Source organism: Ipomoea triloba, chromosome 10 (assembly GCF_003576645.1).
Source record: "Ipomoea triloba cultivar NCNSP0323 chromosome 10, ASM357664v1".
Lineage (NCBI taxonomy): Eukaryota > Viridiplantae > Streptophyta > Magnoliopsida > Solanales > Convolvulaceae > Ipomoea > Ipomoea triloba.
The window spans coordinates 1,151,983-1,173,269 of record NC_044925.1 but is presented as its reverse complement, the minus strand read 5'-3'; the positions used below and the strand labels follow the sequence as shown (position 1 = coordinate 1,173,269).

The window sequence follows — 21,287 nt, the reverse complement described above, 5'->3', positions numbered from 1 at the left end:
AGCTCGAGCTCAAGCTCGTTAAGGAAGGCTTGGCTCGAGTTCAAGCTCGAGCTCGATCGAGCTTGAGAATTAATGCTCGAGCTCGAGCTCGAGCTCGATCGAGCTTGAGAATTAATGCTCGAGCTCGAGCTCAAGCTCGTTCGAGCTTGAGAATTAATGCTCGAGCTCGAGCTCAAGCTCGTTAAGGAAGGCTTGGCTCGAGTTCAAGCTCGAGCTCGATCGAGCTTGAGAATTAATGCTCGAGCTCGAGCTCGAGCTCGATCGAGCTTGAGAATTAATGCTCGAGCTCGAGCTCGCCAATTTCCGAGCAGCTCGAGTTCGGCTCGAGCGGCTCGATTGTTCGAACTCAAGCTCGAGCTCGATCCTGAGCTCGAGTTCGTGCTCGAGATCAGGGTTGAACTCGAGTTCGAGTTCGATTTTGAGCTCAAATTTAACATGTTTGATTTTAAATTCATGTTTCAATTAAAAATAAACTATAATTTTATATGTATATATTATATTATATATATCAAAAAAAAAATATATATATATATATATATAATATTATTTATATATATATATATATATATATATATAATATTATATATATATATATATGGCTCGCGAGCGGCTCAACGAGCCACGAACCTAAGACATTAGAGCTCGAGCTCGGCTCGATTATTAAACGAGCCACTCGAGCTCGGCTCGAGCTCGAGCCGAGCTTTGACCGAACGGCTCGCGAGCCGCTCGCGAACCGCTCGGCTCATTTACACCCCTACTATTAGCCAATCATGAATAAAAGAAAAACTATTTATTTTCATATATAGATTATAGGAAAATTAGCTTATCTCACTCTGAATTACTAAGGAATCCACATATCTAATAAAAAAATATGATATGTCAAGTAACTAATAGGCAATGGTAATTATATGGTCTTTAGCATGATTCTAAAAAGTATGAATAAAATTTTATATAGTGGATCTTTTATTTGCAAATATAAATTGATAAAAGTTCTTATATATTATAAAACAAAGTAACTTTTTTTTTTTTGAAACTCATTACAATCACTAAGTATTTAATTCTAATTATGATTCTAATTCCAGTATTTGAATCAAACTTTATTTACTTACAAAATTTTCACTGATAAATTTGATTTTATTTTTTGTTATAGTAATCTTGAAACCCCATAGAATGTTACCATTAAAAAATTGTAAAACTTAATTTTTTTCACCCCTTTCGTTCCGCAAACGTCTAAGGACCCAAGTTGATGAGGGACAAGTGACTTTGAATTGAACTGAGCCAATATTCCACAATTTGGGTTCGATGCATTATGGATGGTCAAAAGTAAATTAAACGTAATTTTAGGGTTGTCTATTAAAATTAGGGATATATATATATATATAGATTTTTATTCAAATGGGGCCATGCTCTTCGGTGTGGCCGTGCGGTTTACACCACTCTATGTTAAGAAATGCACCACTCTATGTTACGAAATGCACCACTCAATAACATTGAGTGGTGTATTTCATATTTAAGAAATACACCACTGAGTGGTGTATTCCGTAACATTGAGTGGTGCCTTTCTTAACATTGAGTGGTGTATTTCATATTTAAGAAATACACCACTGAGTGGTGTATTCCGTAACATTGAGTGGTGCCTTTCTTAACATTGAGTGGTGTATTTCATATTTAAGAAATACACCACTGAGTGGTGTATTCCGTAACATTGAGTGGTGCCTTTCTTAACATTGAGTGGTGTATTTCATATTTAAGAAATACACCACTGAGTGGTGTATTCCGTAACATTGAGTGGTGCCTTTCTTAACATTGAGTGGTGTATTTCATATTTAAGAAATACACCACTGAGTGGTGTATTCCGTAACATTGAGTGGTGCCTTTCTTAACATTGAGTGGTGTATTTCATATTTAAGAAATACACCACTGAGTGGTGTATTCCGTAACATTGAGTGGTGCCTTTCTTAACATTGAGTGGTGTATTTCATATTTAAGAAATACACCACTGAGTGGTGTATTCCGTAACATTGAGTGGTGCCTTTCTTAACATTGAGTGGTGTATTTCATATTTAAGAAATACACCACTGAGTGGTGTATTCCGTAACATTGAGTGGTGCCTTTCTTAACATTGAGTGGTGTATTTCATATTTAAGAAATACACCACTGAGTGGTGTATTCCGTAACATTGAGTGGTGCCTTTCTTAACATTGAGTGGTGTATTTCATATTTAAGAAATACACCACTGAGTGGTGTATTCCGTAACATTGAGTGGTGCCTTTCTTAACATTGAGTGGTGTATTTCATATTTAAGAAATACACCACTGAGTGGTGTATTCCGTAACATTGAGTGGTGCCTTTCTTAACATTGAGTGGTGTATTTCATATTTAAGAAATACACCACTGAGTGGTGTATTCCGTAACATTGAGTGGTGCCTTTCTTAACATTGAGTGGTGTATTTCATATTTAAGAAATACACCACTGAGTGGTGTATTCCGTAACATTGAGTGGTGCCTTTCTTAACATTGAGTGGTGTAAACCGCACGGCCACACCTAAGAGCACGGCCACATTTGAATAAAAATCTATATATATATATATATATATATATATATATATCTCACACGCACACATACTAGCGTGGGTACTACTTCTGCAATGTAGGTGCATAACTCTAAACCTTAAGGAGCAAAACTTTCCTCAGCTCTTTAAGGTGCATGAATTAAGAAAAAAAAAAAAAGTGCATGAATTTAAAGCATAAGGTGCACAACTATGAATTATTGATTGCCTAACATTAAAAATTGAAAATTACTACTTCCACGTCGTAGGTGCATAATTTTAAACCTTAAAGAGCACAACTTTCCTCATCGTCACCGGCTCGGGAGGGGGCCGCTAGGGAGCCTCGTAGTTTTTCTTTATTTTTTTATTCTTTTATATATACCCTTCAATGAGTGAATTCGAACATAATCAGGTGCGAATTGAAAATTGCAATCAACGGCAGTAATCAAGTGATGAGTGTTAGGTGGATGGCAGTAATTAATATTCACATTCCACCTGGAAGAAGCTCCGCATCTCTCTAGCGGAGGGGTGGATGTGAATAATAATACCAATTCGTAATTTTTTAAACGAAGGACCCTAGTATAGCTGATGAAATCCTGAAGGCCATTTCACCATGTTCAACAAAAACCTAGAGACTAAATCACAAAATTAAAGTGTTAATTATTAAAAAACAATTAATTAAGATTAAGATTATATATACGCAAATAATATTCGAGGGAGGGAAATACAAATCGATTTCTTGCCTGAGGAAGATATACTCTACTCACCGATGACTATCTTGTAAGAACATGAAAACTTTCGAACAACTTTAACAATCTGTTGCAACAAATGCTGCACAGGATCGGAGTAACCAAAAAAAAGTAATGAAAAAACGAACCTAAATAAAAATATTAACCTACATTCATTCTTATTAGTTTTTTATTTAAATTTAGATATATATATTTCTACATAATTCGTGTTCCCTTATCATCTCTAAACTCAAACAAGTTTTTATTTATAAAAACAATATACTCCGTATCTCAATACAACCATATGATGAAAATTTCATATTAAAGTCAAAGGAAATGTCAACTCCATTATCGAGGCTCGAGAATACTAATTGTAACCTCATTTTTGGAGTTAGAACCACTTGACTTTGGATAAGAAGTAGAACTAATGGCAATGGAATTGCTAGAAACATATGCAGGCTCTTTAATTGTTGGAATTGGTGTTTCAGGATCATTGCTCAACATGCAAACTACATCAAGCATTGCTGGCCTATCTGTTGGAATAGCTTGCACACATAAAAGTCCCACTTCAATACACCTTACGATCTTGAGGAAGTCGTATGATTCCCTTATTGCTGGATCAACAAATTCAAGTAGTTGTCCTTTTTTCCAGTTTAGCCATGCCTAATTCAAAGAAAATTAAATGAAGTTGTAAGATATATATGTTTCTTGTGCTATAATTTATATATCCAAATCATGAAGTTACTTAGAATGCGTACCCATCCTATGAGGGTGACTGAAAGTTGAGTATGAAAAAAAGTAGAATTTCTTCGACCATTAACAATTTCTAACAGCAACACTCCATAACTAAATACATCAGATTTTTCAGAAAATTGCCCGTGCAATACATATTCAGGTGGAATGTAGCCACTGTTCAAACAAGAAAGAAAGGAATATTAGTTATAGAAGCAATAATTGGGGACCAATATATATTTGATTTTGTACTTATGACATCAATTGAATCAAAACTTAATCAAGCTACATCACTTACTATGTTCCAACTACATGATTTGTTTCTGCATGAGTTTGATCAATTCCAAAAATTCTTGCCATTCCAAAATCTGATATTTTGGGTTTCATTGTTTCATCAAGTAAAATATTGCTTGGTTTTAAGTCTCGGTGAATGATTTTTAGTCTGGAATACTTGTGAAGATAAAGAATTCCTTGAGCAATGCCTTCTATTATCTGAAAGCGTGTGCTCCAATCTAAATTTTCTTTTTGAAATGTATCTGAGAAAAACATAGAGATTTTGTTAGTGAGAATTTAAATAAGTGACTCAAGTCCCCCATTAAATGAAACCTCATAATTTAAGTTTTAGAAAAGATAACAAATGTACCAAACAAAAAGTTGTCCAGGCTTCTCTTCGACAAGTACTCGTAAATTAATATTTTCTCTTCATCTTCGATGCAACAGCCCAATAGACTCACAAGATTTGTATGCTGTAGCTTTGCAATTAGTTTCAGCTCATTCATGAACTCCTCTTGACCTTGAGATGATTGCTTGGATAGTCTTTTGATTGCTACCATCCCAAATTCAGATAAAAATCCCTAAAGCAAAAATAACATTATAACGTTCAACTCCAATATATATAAAGAACAGTCATGGCCTGTTTGGTTGGATGTAGTTTGGGAGAATTGCAATTCAGTGAATTCTCAAACTACAGTGTTTGATTGGAGGGAATTGAAATTCCCTCCAAATGTGAATTGCAATTCATGGGGTACCCCCCATGAATTGCAATTCGGTGGAGAGGAGGGGCAATTTCTTGGTGTAAAGACAATTTTGCCCTCCTCCCATACCCTTTGTCTTTTCTTTTTTCTTTTTTCTTTTTTTAATAAATTTGAAAGAATTATTATTATTATTATTATTATTATTATTATTATTTGAAAGAATTATTATTATTATTATTATTATTATTATTATTATTATTATTATTACTACTACTACTACTACTACAGCATTTACCACAACATAAGGGCATTTTAATCATTTTGTCGCTTCTTACCTTTCAATTCCATGTACTCCTATTTCTACATACCAAATAGTGTAATTTCAATTCCTATTTTATTCATTGAATTGCAATTCCACCGAATTACAATTCCTTTCCCCCCTAATTCCCTCCTCCCAACCAAACACCCGTCATTGTATATATGTAAAACATTTATCATGCAATGATTACCTTATAAACCGGGCCAAAACCACCCTCTCCGAGTTTGTTTGCATAATCAAAGTTGTTTGTAGCATCAATTATACTCTGCAAGCTAAGCTGTTGCAACTCTATATCATCCTTTGCAACAGGGGTTGCAGTTGACATTGTAGACTTTTTACATACCCAACCTGTGTTTACACAGAAATTAGGGATATGATTGAACATATGCTAACTTAATTGAATTGACAGGAAAAAAAAAATGTGTATACCTTTCCTTGTAAAGTACACGAATCCAGTAATAAGAAAGAATGCAGACACTGAAGCAACTATTACTGCAACAACACCTTTGTTTTTGTAAGCTGAATGTCCATTTCCACCGCTTCCATCTGCATTAACACATTTCTAAATCATTAATATAATGCCTCAACAACCATATTAATTAAGAGTTAAGAAATTCAAAAGTAACCCTAGCGGGTAACTCATTTGGTTCCAAGGTGAAAGATTGCACTTAAAAGACGAAAGATTGAATCATGACAATCGCAATGTGAAGTTTCACCATCTTGTGAGGGTGACTCCTTGTAGACATCGGACACCGAATCTTTCCATTTAAGGGGGTACTAACTCACTACGATATAACTCTTCCACAATCTCTATGTGGCCCGCGATAGAGGTATCAAATGAGTGAGTTTGGGTCAACATGGCCCGACCCGCCATGGACCTGTTTAATTTTGGACCATAGCCCTAAATATTAAAAAATAGAAATAATATTTAAAATTATATATCGACTCATTTAATTTATGTTTTCTTTCTAAAATAGCTTTACAGGTTTATATATTTATTTGTTAGTATTTAACTTAATCAATAAATTAAAGAAATCAATAATCAATAATGTAATAACATTAATAAGAAAAGTTTACAAATTGCAAGTACTAGGCTACTAGCTTACTAAGTAGTAAGAGATTTTTTCAATTTGAAACAAATAAACTTTTAAAACATTAAAATATTGTATAGTAATAATTACTAATTGATATGCTAGTTGAGCAATTAGATAGTTTTTTTTTTTTTTTTGAATACTACTGACTCTGTTACAATATAATACATGTTCATAGCTACTTTGAGTAATTAGATAGTTAAATAGTGAATACATAACTATCTAATTGACACAAACTCAGTTTCATTGTTTCTAATAGAGTTAATACTCATTATAGTTCTCGACGTGGTTTTATTCAATTTAGTCCTAAATGACTTTTTGTGCTCAAATTAGTCCTCGACTTTGATGGTTTTACCCAATTTAGTCATTTGTTAAAAATTCTGTTAGTGGACGGTTAGAAATAAGATCCTAATGGTAATTTCTCATCCTTCATCACATTTGGGATAATTCCTTCTTCATCACATTCTGTTAGTGGACGGTTTTATTAAGATCCGCGTAGAAATCCAAATGGGGTGAAGGATGAGAAATTACCCATTAGGACCATATTTCTAATAGTCAATAATTAACAGAATTTTTAAGAAATGATTAATTGTGTAGAATCATCAAAATCGATGACTAAATTGAGCACAAAAAGTCATTTAGGACTAAATTGAGTAAAATCACTATAGTCGAGGACTATATTTGGTATTAACTCGTTTCTAATATGATAATCACATGGGTCATTACTTCATTCAAGTATATATATGCATATTATACCTTTCAAAAGATGTACAAGTCAACGGCAAATTATTGCATGGACCATGGACCAAAAATAAAAAGTACATTATTTTTGTACTGTAGATACATTATTTGATAGTATATATCAAATACTATCAAATAATGTACCTTCAATACAAAAATAATTTACTCTAAAATAATGTACCTATAGTACAAAAATAATGTTACCTTCAGTACAAAAATAATGTATTTTTATTTTTGGTCCACACAGCTGTGTGGACCATGGTCCATGCAATAATGATTGCAAGTCAACGGGTTGGGCATGCCAATCCGTAGGCTAAAAATTAAAGTCTAGGCGTGTCTGTAATATAAAACGAACTAATCATAGTCTGCATCATTATAACAAATGGACTGGACCAAAGCAGGCTGAAGTTCTAGTTCACTTGTTTGTTTTGACACCTCTATCCGCCAAAGAAATTTGAAAGTAGAAAGAAAAGACAAACACCTTTATTACTTAGCTCAGATGCATGAACTCGAACATGGAGATCTTGGCCGAAATCGTTAAAACCAGCTGAATATTTATGCGTCAAATCGACCAAGTCGCCAAACCAATTTATACAATTGGCCTCAGAGTAAGGAGTGATATTTGCATGCGCAAAAGCGGTGCAGGAGCAATTCCTGGAACACTCTAATTTACATTCCATAAACATCATCTTCCCCATGGAATATGAATGATCAGGCCATTTCATCAACCCCAACCTCATAAATTCATCACTATCTTCCCCACACCCCAACTCTACACTCCTCACACACCCTGCTTCATACTTCCCCTTATCCCAATCTTTCTGAGATTTTGGTTTAAACCCTTTCAAGCAACTGCAAACCGAGTGTGAACCGTGTTGCTCACAGACCCCAAATGAACCACAGTGTGAGTATAAATCACACTTGGTGGATGGCACCTGCCACAGTATCACCCATTTATTATCTCTTCTTCCTTTTTGCCTTAACATTAACTGAAGATGGCCGGTCGGAGTCAAGATGGCCCTTGGGTGATATGAGATGTCATTATTATATCCATAGCTTAAATATTCTTTATGATTTTTTGTAGCAAAAGAATAAGATGCAGAGTATCCCAGTTCTGGAAAGTACCTATAGTAAACAAACCCATCCTGGAACAAATTGCTCCTAGAATAAGGAACATCTTCTTTCCAAATCAAAATTTGAGGAGACCCTTTAGGATCCATTCCCAAGGAGAATTTCCCTGGCCGGGGATCATCACTGCTACTCCAACATCTTATCACGTTCCGTTTTCCGGTTTTCTTGTTTACCATTAGCCTCATCTCCGGCATTAATGAATCGCTGTCGCCATTGAAGCTTTCCCAAACACGGCTCTCGCCCTGCTTCAGAATGAGATCTCCCGTGTCTCGCAGTTGGGCGAAGGAGGAGTTTCCGCCGCCGCCGGAGATATTCGTGGACCATATAGCATTTCTTTCGCCATCCAAAAGCAGCAAATTCCCATCGTCCCCGAGTGTGAAAACGGCTTCAGAATCTTGAGGAGGCAGAGGAGATTCTCTGTTGGCCACCCAGATCACGGTGTTGTTGATGGTGTTATACCATATTCCTAGGAAGGAATACGACGAGTTTCCGGGGCGGAAGAATCCTAACGCGAAGTTCCCGCCGGCGGAGACTAAGGTCCGGTTTCGAGTAACCGGCGGATGTCCGTGTCTGAGACAATTGTCTTTGCTAGCTCCAATAACGTTACAACAGAAAAAACACAGAAAGGCTAATACAACGACATACGATCCCATCGAATATATATGATGGACAAACCCATTCGGAATCCCATATATATATATATATAGCCGTTAACCACCATTACTACCGCCCCCAGTTTAGCTTTTCCATGCAACGGGGAAAAGACTAGAGAGGGAAGGTGGTCGTCCCAGATGCAAGTCGCCTATGGAAGAAGAACTACGGGGCAGAGATTGACTTTTACAGCATGTTTGGTTCGCTGAAAAATATTTAAAGGAAATGGAAATTCCATGGAAAACAAATTACCATAAAAATGGATTCTATTACTGTGAATATAAATTTCATAATGAGTATAATGACATAAATAACCCTACACAATAATAATAATAATAATAATATAATAATAAGAGTAATTAATAAAGTTTGGTGGGGGCAAAATTGTAATACTAATTTTCTATGAAAAAACAAAATACCTCAGATTTGTTAGGAAAATGTTTTCCTCATTGTTAAGGAAAACTTTTTCCATTGAAATTGTTTTTCATCCAACCAAACAATATAAAATATCATTTTCTTCAACTTGTAAGAAAATATTTTCCATGAAAAATATTTTCCATCCAACCAAACACCCTCTTAGTGGTCCTCTTCTGGTTCTAAAAAAGAAAAGACAACACCGACAGTCTGGGAACAACCTGAGCTAAAGTGCTTAGTTACCGTGCATAGAGAATGTCACCTTTAAGTGAAAATTTGAATTTCTGTTTTTTTTTAATAACTATTATATTCTTTATTTAATATTTACCTTTATACACTTTTTTTTTTTTAAGTACACCTTTATATACTTATATATATTATATAAAAGCAACTTCAAATTAAATTAGTGCATAATATCCTTATTCTTTCAATACCAACTCGATCACTTACCGTAGTTCGCTATAAAAATACATTGTTGAAATATTTAAGTGCCATGTAATAGTAGTCTAGTGGCACCCAGTTGCACCTCATAAAATGACCGTACCTTTTGTACTCTATTATTAGATAAATGAATTTGTTTACTTATTTACTTTTGTTATTGGATTTAAATACATAATTAATCATAAAACATATTGCATTTTTCCTCTCATATTTTTAAACAATGGAGGAATAAAAAGTTAATGAAAAAAAGAGACAACAAATATCATTATTTATGCATTTCATAGGGAATTTTAATACACACACACACACACACATATATATATATATATAGTCATCACCAAGCCCGTAAGGGCAGCCTAAGTGGCAAGACCAAGACGCTCGCGGCCGTGAGGTCCTGAGTTCGAAATCGTCTGCCACCCGGGTTTGAGCCGGTGGTCCTTTGCCGGCTAGGATCACAGGGCGAGGGTTTACTCGGAAGAGGAGTGGGGTTTGCCTCGATAAACCCAATATATAGTCATCACCAGGTGTGGTCAGCAATATATATATGTTACAAAACATACCATTCTACGTACTAAAATGCACCAGAGGACCGATAAAACACACCATTCCACACTATCCACACTATAACCAAAGATCGGTAAAACACACCATTCCACACTATAACCAAAGATAAAACGCATTCTATGCACTGTTGCAAAAATCCCCGCCTAGGTGCTAGGCGCTTCTAGACCGAGGCGAATTGCTCCCTAAGCGGCCGGCCACGCGAAAGATGCACCGATTGACGCTCTTCCAGCCCAGCTGCTTTTTATGTTTTGAATGAGGTTTTCTTTCACGCCCGTGCTACATCCGGCCAGCATACAGCCGTTGGGCTCTGAAATAGCTGTTCAGGCACAGTTGCCCACCATACTGAGAATCCCACTGTCCTAAGCCGGTCAAAGAGCTGATCAGGCTTATGAAGCTGCTACCTTTCTTAGCTACTATCTGAATGTCACAATTCAGTGCTGATATGGAGGGAGATCTCTGAACGAGTTAGCTCAGTGAACCTTGAGTCAATTGGAGAGAACTAACTTCCTTCATCAGGAACAGCGATCGCTACTAATCCGAAAGACGGGGCCGATGGAAGAGGGGAGCTTGTAGGCGCTTCTAGACCGAGGCGAATTGCTCCCTAAGCGTCCGCCTAGGTGGCCGGCCGCCTAGCGCCTAACTCGGTCGACTAGGCCGAATTTGGCCGAGTTAACTCGTCCATCTAGGCAGAGTTAGCCGAGTTAACTCGAGTGAGTCGGCCATGTTAATTTTATTATTATATTTATATATTTAAATTTATTTATTTATATAAGTAAGAGAAGCAAGAGATATATATATAGTATATAATATAATATATAACATACACCCACACACATAAATTATTTTTTTGTTTTTATTGGTTGCCACCTAGACCGCTTAGGCGCTAGGCGCTAGTGTACCGTCCGACTAGTGCCTAGCGCCTACTGCAACCATGATTCTACGTATTAAAATGTACTACAACGTGCCTCATGTCAGATTATAAGTATACACTATTTACACATATTAGAAAGCATGTGCTAAAATATGCATCATTCTACGTATTAAAATACACCACAACGTGTGTTAAAATGCACAATTTCACTCGTTGAAAATCCCCATCCCAGATTATAAACATGCACTATTACACTTATTAAAAAACATGTGTTAAAATACACACCATTCAACGTATTAAAATACACTAGAGGATAGATTAAAACACACAATTCCACAACACACTTATTAGAAACACACGTGTTAAAATACACATCATTTTACGTATCAAAATGCACCAGAAGACGTATTAAAACACATCATTCCACAACACAGTTGCACACCATTCTACGTATGAAAATGCACCAGCGGATAGATTAAAATACACCATTCCACAACACAGTTAATGCACCAACATATGTAATAAAACGCACCACATCATGTATTCAAACGCACCACATTATATACTAAAATGCACCATTTCAATTCACGTAATATAGATACTAAAATTATCATAATACCCCCACTTAAACATACACGAATTCCAGTTGGATTAATGGAATCAGATGACACAGATTTAACTGCACGACCGCATGGGAGCTCCCCGTCGCATTTGAATAAATAAATAAATAAGTAAATAAATAAATATATATATATATATATATATATATATATATATATATATATATATATTACGGAGTATATTTTTATATTTTTGTTTTCATTATTTATTTATTTATTTATTTTTATTCTAATTCTTATTTACTACCAAATAAAGTGACTTATTTCACTGAAATTCATTATAATTATCAAGTGTTTGATTCCAATTACCATTCTTATTTCAATATTTGAACCAAATGGTATTAATTTACTTACAAAATTTTCACTGAAATTTGATTTTTCTTTTCTTTTTAATTTTTGAAACCTCATAGGATGTTACTATTAACAAAATGTAAAACTTTCTTCACCCCATTCGTTTCGCAAACATCTAAGGACCCAAGTTGATGAGGGACAAATTAAATGACTTTGAATTGAAATGAGCCAATATTCCACAAATTGGATTGGATGCATTATGAGATGGTCAAAAGTAAAGTTAACGTAATTTTAGGGTTGTCTATTAAAATTATAGATTTAAATAAAAAAAAAAAAAAGGTTAGAAAAGATTTAGGTATATCTTTTTTTTAAAAAAAAAAAAACAAGTATAATCACCAACTATACGCTTCTGTTCACATGAAACTCAACCCAAATCTCTCAATGTTTAAGGCAAGAATCAAGCCATGATGTCCGTATAAGCAGCTCAGTTGGTCACATGAATGATATTTGGGAAGAAAGACCAGGGATCGAGACTCACCAGTAACAGTGTGGAGCAACTTCTCAAAGTGAGAGGTTCTTGGGTTTGAGGGTTCAAGATATTTCTTATCCACTAGACCATTGTTTGGTAGTTTGTTAACAAATCCAACTGATACATGAATTTACTAACACAAAATGTCAATTTTTATGTGAGACCAAATTGGTAATGATCTAAGATAGTGAGGATGATAGTTTAATTTCCTTTTGCGTAACAGTGATGTGCTAAATTGGCTAAAAATTGAGAGAGAAAAAATATATATTTACTTTTTGTAAACATGAAATTAATATTAAGGCTTTATTATTTAGGGAGGGGTGACTGGGGGAGCGGCGAGTTCTTATTGATGTATGGGAATGAAAACAAGTAAACTAGAAAAATATGACCAAACAAGAGCGTTATAAAACGAACAGGTAAGGCTTTCACAACATTCAGGCCAAGGTCTAAGAAAACATTTTCTGTAGCCATCCACTTTGCACAATTATTAACTTTATGATAAACGCACATGTCTAGTTATGTAACACTAGCTCCGTCCAACAAGGCAAGGAATTGTGTAGATGCATATCAGCCCACTACTAGAGCCTCTTCAGAGGTAAATATCGAGGCGCTCCAATTCAGACCTTCAATAATTATAGGGTCTTTTTTCCCATACATATTTTCAGTGGGATTTGAATCCCCACATTGCTGCCTTTAGTCATGACATTTAAATCAAGCGACGAACCAACTATACTAAGTTCAGGACAACCCTAATTTCTTGACTCTACCAGTAGATACTTCCTACTAAATCTAGCCTCTACCACTATTGGTTCATTCATATCTATCGCTAATTTTAGTATATCAATTTGATGATTTCGTTGGGACCGAGTTTATCATAAACCAGGTATAGAAATACAAAACGGAGATAAAAGAATAGTGGTATTATTGCACGGGCACTAGGCTCAAAATGTATGTACAAAGCTCAAGATACAAGCCCAATAATAAATAAATAATACAACCCTGTGTATGGGTTGAAGATTAAGACCACAAGCTAGCAATAACTAAGTCATGACTGTTGTAATGGTCCAAGTGGTCAAGAGTAAATAAGGGTGGCTAGCTATTTATAGTGTAGAGACCCCTCTAGATGTTTGACAAATGTATGGCTCTAACTTGCTTTCTTTCATTAGTGTAAAGACCACTTGAATTTGTCGATCCAACAATAAGGGAATCATGCGACTCTCTCAAAGTTATAAGGTGCATCGAGGTGAGACTTTTATGTGTTCAAACAATTCCAACAGATAGATCGACAATATCTAATGTAGTTCGCTTGTTGTGCACCGACCATGCAACACCAATCCCACCACTAAAATAGTCTGCATTTGTTGCTAGCCATTCCAATGCCAATGTTTCTACTTCTCATCGAGAGGTAAGTGATTCTTATTCCCAAAATGAGATTACAATTAGTGTTCTTGAGTCACGATAACATATTCATCATTTTGTGCAAATGATTCATTTTGATGTGCTCTTGTATTAGTTTGTGATGTTAAAGGATTGTATCAACAGTAACGTTAGTTTAGCATAGATTCTTATTCTCTTCGTAGATTTTTGTACATGATTTTGCTTTGTAAATTAGTTTTGTCAGTTATAAGCATCATCAATCATATCTATAAGTCAAAATCGTTAACACAGTTTAGTATTCTCTGATTACAAAACAAAGCCACTGTCAAATTAATCAACCAGGTTTTTTCTCTCTGGCATATGCATTTTACTTTAAGAACTTGTGGATATGGACAGAAATAACCTAATTATATATTATTGTTGTATACATACAAGTATATTCTATATTTCAGTTTTACAACATTTAATATTAAAATTTAAAATTTTCTATAATGTCGATATATTGGGTTTAAATAAAAGATGTGATAACCTTTTATAAATATGTATAAGTGTTTTATGCACCAACTTCGATGAAGCAAACAAACTTGGAGATGGTGGTTTTGGTCCCGTGTATAAGGTGACCACTTAATGATAATTGTGTCAGATGGATATATATGTATGCACATACTGATTTATCTTTATGTTCGAGTAGAAGGTTATAGTGTTGCTATTTCGTTTCAGGGGTTTTTATCGGAGTTTGGGATGGTAGCCATCAAAAGGCTTTCTAAGCAATCGTCTCAAGGTCTGGAGGAGTTCATGAATGAGTTGAAGCTAATTGCAAAACTACAGCATACGAATCTTGTGAGCCTATTGACCAAACTCAGACAGAAACAATCCATGTGGTTGGAACATAGTAAGTGTTATTTGAACCCGCACCACTGATAAATATTCGAGTCAATTGATAACCCTATTTTTCATCAGAATCAGATTTGTCCACGGCTAATGTTTCCTATTTACATTTTCATCTTTTGATAACAACAATGATTTCATTACTCTGTTATGATGTTCTTGCAAATGGAAGTGGTGGAAATGAACATTCAGCTCACAAAAACAAAGGTCTTGTTGCAATAATAGTTGCTTCGAGTCTCTGCATTCTTTCTTGTTGCAGTTTTGGCATTTATCCTCCTCAACCGGAAATAATTTAGAAAGAAAGGTACACAGTTACCGTTTTGAATTTTTTATTCCTATCAAGAAAGTCTTTAAATAACCATTAAACCAATCACATTAAATATAGCCATAAAAAGAAAACAATTAGGATTTGACTCCAATTGCAAATTAATGATTACAATATCTATCCTCTATTAGGATTTACCAATGCCAACACGCTTCATCACTATCCTCTATCAGGATTCCTTTGCCAACACACTTCATCACTTTGAAAATCAAAATCTCTAAACCAATCAATTTTGTACATAACTAATATATAATTTTTGTTAAACACTTTATAATATATTCGATAGTTTGAATTTGTCAACGGGTTCTCACCTGAAGAGTGGTTTTCACATGAACCGGATTATATATATAAAAATATATAGTTCTTTGACAGACAAAAATATATAGTTCTTTGACAGACTTGCTTCTAGTCTTTTCCACTAACACAACCTAAATTTGCGAGCAATGGCAGATGTTTGCCGGATTTTGTGTGTTTTATTAGCCTGTCTGTGTAATCTTGGAGTGAGCAGCTCGGCGATAATGGGAATTTGCAGCTTTTGGACGGCCGGAAAAATATCATATGGTCCACAAATATATCCGGCTCCGAACTAGCCGGAAACCCAGGAGAGGCTTATCTGCAAAACAACGAAAATCTCATTCTGAAACAGGGTGATAGCCCAAAGAAACTCCATCTTCCTCTCACACCCTGCACATTCCCCAAAGAAACTGAGAAATCAGGCCATTTCATCTTCTCCAACTTTTTGAACTTATCATCCTTACTATGACACCTAACCTCCCTCTTCCTCTCACACCCTGCACTGTAATTTCCATTGTCCCATTCTCTCTGGGATTTCGGCTTAAACCCTTCCAAACACCTGCAAATGGACTGTGATGGAAGCCCAATTTTCTCACAGCTTCCGAATGAACCACAGCGCGCGTAGAGCTCACAGGGATTCCTTGGCACCTTCCATGGAATCTGCCATTGGTCACTTTTAGTCTTCCTCAACATTGGCTCAATATACCCATCTGGGGTCAAGACAAACCTCATTTGAATTAAGGGATTATCGCAGACGTAGCGGAAATAAACTTCATCATTTTCTGCAACAAAAGAGTAGGCTGTCGTTTGGCCTGATCTTGAAAAGTACATAGATTTAGTAAACCCATCTTGGTATAAATTGCTTCTGTAATAAGGGTTGTTTTCTTTCCAAATGAAAAATTGTGGAGACCCTTTTGGATCCATTCCCCAGGAGAATTTCCCTGGCTGGGGATTGTGAAGACTAGTCCAAGATCTGATAATGTTTTGTGTTTACCTTGAGCTTCATCCCCGGCATTAATGTGTCGCCGCCGGCGTCGTCAAAGCTCTCCCAAATTGGGCTATCACCCTGTTTCAGAATGAGATTTCCGTTGTTCTGCAGATAAGCCTCCACTGGGTTTCCGGCTAGTTCGGAGCCGGAGATATTTGTGGACCATATGATATTTTTGCGGCCGTTCAAAAGCTGCAAATTCCCATCATCGCCGAGCTGCTCACTCCAAGATTACACAGACAGGCTAATAAAACACACAAAATCCGGCAAACATCTGCCATTGCTCGCAAATTTAGGTTGTGTTAGTGGAAAAGACTAGAAGCAAGTCTGTCAAAGAACTATATATTTTTGTCTGTCAAAGAACTATATATTTTTATATATATAATCCGGTTCATGTGAAAACCACTCTTCAGGTGAGAACCCGTAGACAAATTCAAATTATCGAATATATTATAAAGTGTTTAACAAAAATTATATATTAGTTATGTACAAAATTGATTGGTTTAGAGATTTTGATTTTCAAAGTGATGAAGTGTGTTGGCAAAGGAATCCTGATAGAGGATAGTGATGAAGCGTGTTGGCATTGGTAAATCCTAATAGAGGATAGATATTGTAATCATTAATTTGCAATTGGAGTCAAATCCTAATTGTTTTCTTTTTATGGCTATATTTAATGTGATTGGTTTAATGGTTATTTAAAGACTTTCTTGATAGGAATAAAAAATTCAAAACGGTAACTGTGTACCTTTCCTTCTAAAGTATTTCCGGTTGAGGAGGATAAATGCCAAAACTGCAACAAGAAAGAATGCAGAGACTCGAAGCAACTATTATTGCAACAAGACCTTTGTTTTTGTGAGCTGAATGTTCATTTCCACCACTTCCATCTGCAAGAACATCATAACAGAGTAATGAAATCATTGCTGTTATCAAAAGATGAAAATGTAAATAGGAAACATTAGCCGTGGACAAATCTGATTCTGATGAAAAATAGGGTTATCAATTGACTCGAATATTTATCAGTGGTGCGGGGTCAAATAACACTTACTATGTTCCAACCACATGGATTGTTTCTGCCCGAGTTTGGTCAATAGGCTCACAAGATTCGTATGCTGTAGTTTTGCAATTAGCTTCAACTCATTCATGAACTCCTCCAGACCTTGAGACGATCGCTTAGAAAGCCTTTTGATGGCTACCATCCCAAACTCCGATAAAAACCCCTGAAACAAAACAGCAACACTATAACCTTCTACTCGAACATAAAGATAAATCAGTATGTGCATACATATATATCCATCTGACACAATTATCATTAAGTGGTCACCTTATACACGGGACCAAAACCACCCTCTCCAAGTTTGTTTGCTTCATCGAAGTTGTCTGTAGCATCGATTATTCTAAACAAGCTGAATTGCAGCAACTCTATATCATCTTTTCAAGCAAGCTAAGGGGTGTAGTCGACATTGAGTTAACAAGTGTAGACTTCTTAGATACCAAATCTGTGTTTACAAAGCAATTAGGAACTAATGTGAACCAAAATGACCTTATGCTCACTTGATAGGAATAAGAAATTCAAAACGGTAACTGTGTACCTTTCCTTCTAAAGTATTTCCGGTTGAGGATATATGCCAAAACTGCAACAAGAAAGAATGCAGAGACCGAAGCAACTATTATTGCAACAAGACCTTTGTTTTTGTGAGCTGAATGTTCATTTCCACTACTTCCATCTACAAGAACATCATAACAGAGTAATGAAATCATTGCTGATATCAAAAGATGAAAATGTAAACAGGAAACAACCTTTGAATGGATGCAAAAGAGTGCAATTTCTAAGCTTCAGATATTGTATCGTTCTCTACCTAGTAAATAAGTTTCAAAGGATACTAAAATCATCTATGTGAATGCCTCCACAACCTACTACATATCTTCTTTTCAAACATTTTTCACATTAAAAGCAATTCAGAAGTACAAAGAAAACGCAAGTATTACCTAGCTCAGATGAATGAACACGAACATAGAGATCTTGGCCAAAACCATTAAGACCAGCTGAATTGTTATGTGTCAAATCGACCAAGTCGCCAAACCAGTTTAAACAATTGACAGTAGAGTCAGTACTGATATTCGCATATGCAAAAGCACTGCAAGAGCAGTTCCTAGAACACGCAATTTCACATTCCTCAAATGTCATATTCCCCAATGAAGTCGAATGATCAGGCCATTTCATCCTCGGAAGCCTCATGAACCTATCATTCCCATCGCATTGCAGATCTTTTCTCCTCACACACCCTCCACCATAATTCCCCTTATCCCAATCTCTCTGAGATTTCGGTTTAAACCCTGCCAAACAACAGCAAACCGAGTCTGAATCGTTTTGCTCACAGGTCCCAAATGCACCACAGCCGCATAGAATTCACAATCGGTGGCGGGCACCTGCCACTGTATCAACCATTCATCACTCTTTTTTTGCCTCAACAGTGCCTGAATATGACCATCTGGAATCAAAATGAACCTTATTTGAATTGAGGTGTCAGCATATCCATAGCTGAAATATTCATCATCATTTTCTGTGGCAAAAGAATAATATGCAGAATATCCCAGTGTGGGAAAGTACCTACTGTAAGTAAATACAAATTGCTCCTATAATAAGGTTTATCATCTTTCCAAATCAAAAACTGGGGAGATCCTTTAGGATCCATTCCCCACGAGAGTTTCCCTGGCTGGGGATCATCTCTGCCTATCCAAGATCTGATTAAGTTCCGTTTTCCAGTTTTCTTGTTTACCTTTAGCCTCATCCCCGGCATTAATGCATCACTGTCACCATCAAAGCTCTCCCAACACCCTGCTTCACAATAAGATCTCCCGAATCTAGCAATAGGGCGACCGACGAGTTTCCGGCGAATCCGCCGCCGGAGATATTCGTTGACCATATAGTATTTGTATTTCCTCTGCCGCCCAAAAGCACCAAATTCCCATCATCCCCGAGCTTGAGAAGGGCTTCGGAATCTCGGGGCAAAGGAGAATCTCTGTTGGCGACCCAAATCACAGTGTTGTTGTCGGTGTTGTACCATATCCCGAGAAAGGAAGAAGAAGAGTTCCCGGGGCGGAAGAATCCCAACGCGAAGTTCCCGCCGGTGGAGACTAATGTCCGGTTCGGAGTAACCGATTCGCCGGATCTGAGATCCAAGATTGCAGAAAAAACACAGAAACGCTAATAGAACACACGAAATGCAACAAACCCATCCCATATCACCACCATTACTTACAACACCCGCCATTACTGACACCTTTCTGCAAATTTAGCTTTCCCGGGCAACACCCATAGATGGAGGAAAGGTAGTGATAGTCTGATAGATGCTACTATAACAACGATTTGTACTAAAAGGGCTGAGCTTGACGGAAATGATGGTGATCGAGCGGCGGATATTGCTTTACAGAGGGATACCGGAAATTGGTTGTGAGGTTTGATGCGGTCTGGACATGCGGGCTGCACTAAAGCTTCCATTATTATCGCCATATGTTATTTTAATCAAGTTAGCAATCCACGAAAAAAGCTCCTCCTTCTCAATACCTTAACTAAGAATATTCCTTTATCACACGGAAAAAGCTCCTCCTTCTCTCTACGAAAAGCTCCTCCTTCTGTCTTTTTGAGCAGTGGAATGGGGAGTGAGAATCTCTTTTTGTCTTTTTGTTCTTGGTTTTGGGAAACCATTTTGGGTAGAGTGTAACCTTCTTGTTTTGGGGTTGGAGTTTTTTTTTTTTTTTTTTGAAAACAACCACTCCGGAACGGCACGTCCACATCTTGTTTTGGGGTTGGAGTTTGTAACTTTAACACCCACTTTATCTTGCTTTATTGTTTGTTTGTTTTGCAGATTGTATTTTCCTCTCGTTCTTTTGACGAGTTATTTTCTCTCGTTACTTTTACACGTTTTTTCCTCTCATTTATTTTAACAAGTTTTATGGAGTGTGACCTGATTAAAATGGTCATGATAGTTGTGGAACTCATTTTGGGCAGCCTAGACAACAATAGAAAAGAGCACCTTCTCAGCCATGATTTGCAGAAGGAAATATTGTTGATGGGTAAATACCCCAGGGACTACTGTAGAAATATAATGTATAGTCCGTGTATTGTTGTACCCTTAAAAGGTCGGGTGTCCCTTAGAAATTGTTAAGGGTCAAATGTAATATTATATTCCTGAAGGGTCAGGTCCTATTTCTATATAAAGGACCTGACCCTCCTTGTATTGGCATCCGGAAATGCATGGATCACTTTGATCCTTTCATCATGTCCATCCTTCACTCTCTCTCTCTTGTTCTTGGCTCATCTTCTCCAGGGAGGAAACCATAGCTTTCCTCCCCAAGCATACACACTCCATACACTACATCATACACAATCAAACACACGTGGTGTAAATCCGTACCCCCGTTTACATTTACACCATCAATTGTCTATGAGCAAGAGATTGAGATTGGAGATAATTACCCAGGGGGTGCGCATGACTGTTCAACTAGCCTTACCTATGTCTAGCCAGACCATACATGAATCTAACGGAGCAGCAAGTTCCTTCAAGGAAAGCTTCCAATTTGTAATGCAGTCTATGAATCAAGTTTTGTGTAGCCTAGCTAGGAAAATTATTGTTTCTTTATCTGACTGTAAGATATGGTTCACCATTTCTTTTTGCTTTGTTGTAAACGTTCCTATCTTTGATTAATATATTTACTATTATTCAAAAAAAAAATGGAGTATTTTAATGTTATCTAAATTGAGTTGTAAA

At 36.3% G+C, this 21,287-nt stretch overlaps 3 protein-coding genes across 3 annotated transcripts; all 3 read right to left on the bottom strand.

Moving 5' to 3' along the window:
• Window positions 1-3,625: 3,625 nt before the first annotated feature.
• LOC116032258 (receptor-like serine/threonine-protein kinase SD1-8) lies at window positions 3,626-8,918 on the bottom strand. Its single transcript, XM_031274749.1, has 7 exons — window positions 7,616-8,918; window positions 5,732-5,848; window positions 5,493-5,650; window positions 4,653-4,863; window positions 4,308-4,545; window positions 4,036-4,186; window positions 3,626-3,940 (listed from the first exon to the last, which is right to left on the bottom strand). Exons 1-7 carry the CDS (start codon window positions 8,916-8,918, stop codon window positions 3,626-3,628), a joined length of 2,493 nt encoding a protein of 830 aa, XP_031130609.1.
• A 6,927-nt stretch (window positions 8,919-15,845) lies between these two features.
• LOC116032257 (G-type lectin S-receptor-like serine/threonine-protein kinase At4g27290) lies at window positions 15,846-17,904 on the bottom strand. The gene is made up of 5 exons (XM_031274748.1): window positions 17,863-17,904; window positions 17,616-17,735; window positions 17,361-17,402; window positions 16,525-16,734; window positions 15,846-16,475 (listed from the first exon to the last, which is right to left on the bottom strand). Exons 1-5 carry the CDS (start codon window positions 17,902-17,904, stop codon window positions 15,846-15,848), a joined length of 1,044 nt encoding a protein of 347 aa, XP_031130608.1.
• On the bottom strand, window positions 17,118-19,316 carry LOC116032256 (G-type lectin S-receptor-like serine/threonine-protein kinase At2g19130). Its single transcript, XM_031274747.1, has 7 exons — window positions 19,127-19,316; window positions 18,930-19,079; window positions 18,505-18,852; window positions 18,108-18,242; window positions 17,840-18,014; window positions 17,564-17,735; window positions 17,118-17,402 (listed from the first exon to the last, which is right to left on the bottom strand). The coding sequence occupies exons 1-5, from the start codon at window positions 19,314-19,316 to the stop codon at window positions 17,938-17,940; spliced, it is 900 nt and encodes a 299-aa protein (XP_031130607.1). The 3' UTR covers window positions 17,118-17,402; window positions 17,564-17,735; window positions 17,840-17,937.
• Between the last annotated feature and the right edge of the window lie 1,971 nt (window positions 19,317-21,287).

Bases quoted from the DNA above. Each gene is read 5' to 3' on its own strand.
- LOC116032258 (XM_031274749.1), bottom strand. From the start codon at position 8,918: ATGGGATCGTATGTCGTTGTATTAGCCTTTCTGTGTTTTTTCTGTTGT. The intron at 4,546-4,652 runs GTACATTTGTTA...TGTTTTTCTCAG, and splicing joins CCTGGACAACTTTTTGTTTG to ATACATTTCAAAAAGAAAAT. The intron at 4,187-4,307 runs GTAAGTGATGTA...TTGTTTGAACAG, and splicing joins AATCATGTAGTTGGAACATA to TGGCTACATTCCACCTGAAT.
- LOC116032257 (XM_031274748.1), bottom strand. From the start codon at position 17,904: ATGCTACAGACAACTTCGATGAAGCAAACAAACTTGGAGAGG. The intron at 16,735-17,360 runs GTCTTGTTGCAA...TGGAGTGAGCAG, and splicing joins TTCAGCTCACAAAAACAAAG to CTCGGCGATGATGGGAATTT. The intron at 16,476-16,524 runs GTAAACACAAAA...CACAATCCCCAG, and splicing joins TGCCGGGGATGAAGCTCAAG to CCAGGGAAATTCTCCTGGGG.
- LOC116032256 (XM_031274747.1), bottom strand. From the start codon at position 19,316: ATGCCGGGGATGAGGCTAAAGGTAAACAAGAAAACTGGAAAACGGAAC. The intron at 18,853-18,929 runs GTGAATTCTATG...GTTGTTTGGCAG, and splicing joins GCAGGTGCCCGCCACCGATT to GGTTTAAACCGAAATCTCAG. The intron at 18,015-18,107 runs GTACACAGTTAC...TTGTAAACACAG, and splicing joins GAAATACTTTAGAAGGAAAG to ATTTGGTATCTAAGAAGTCT.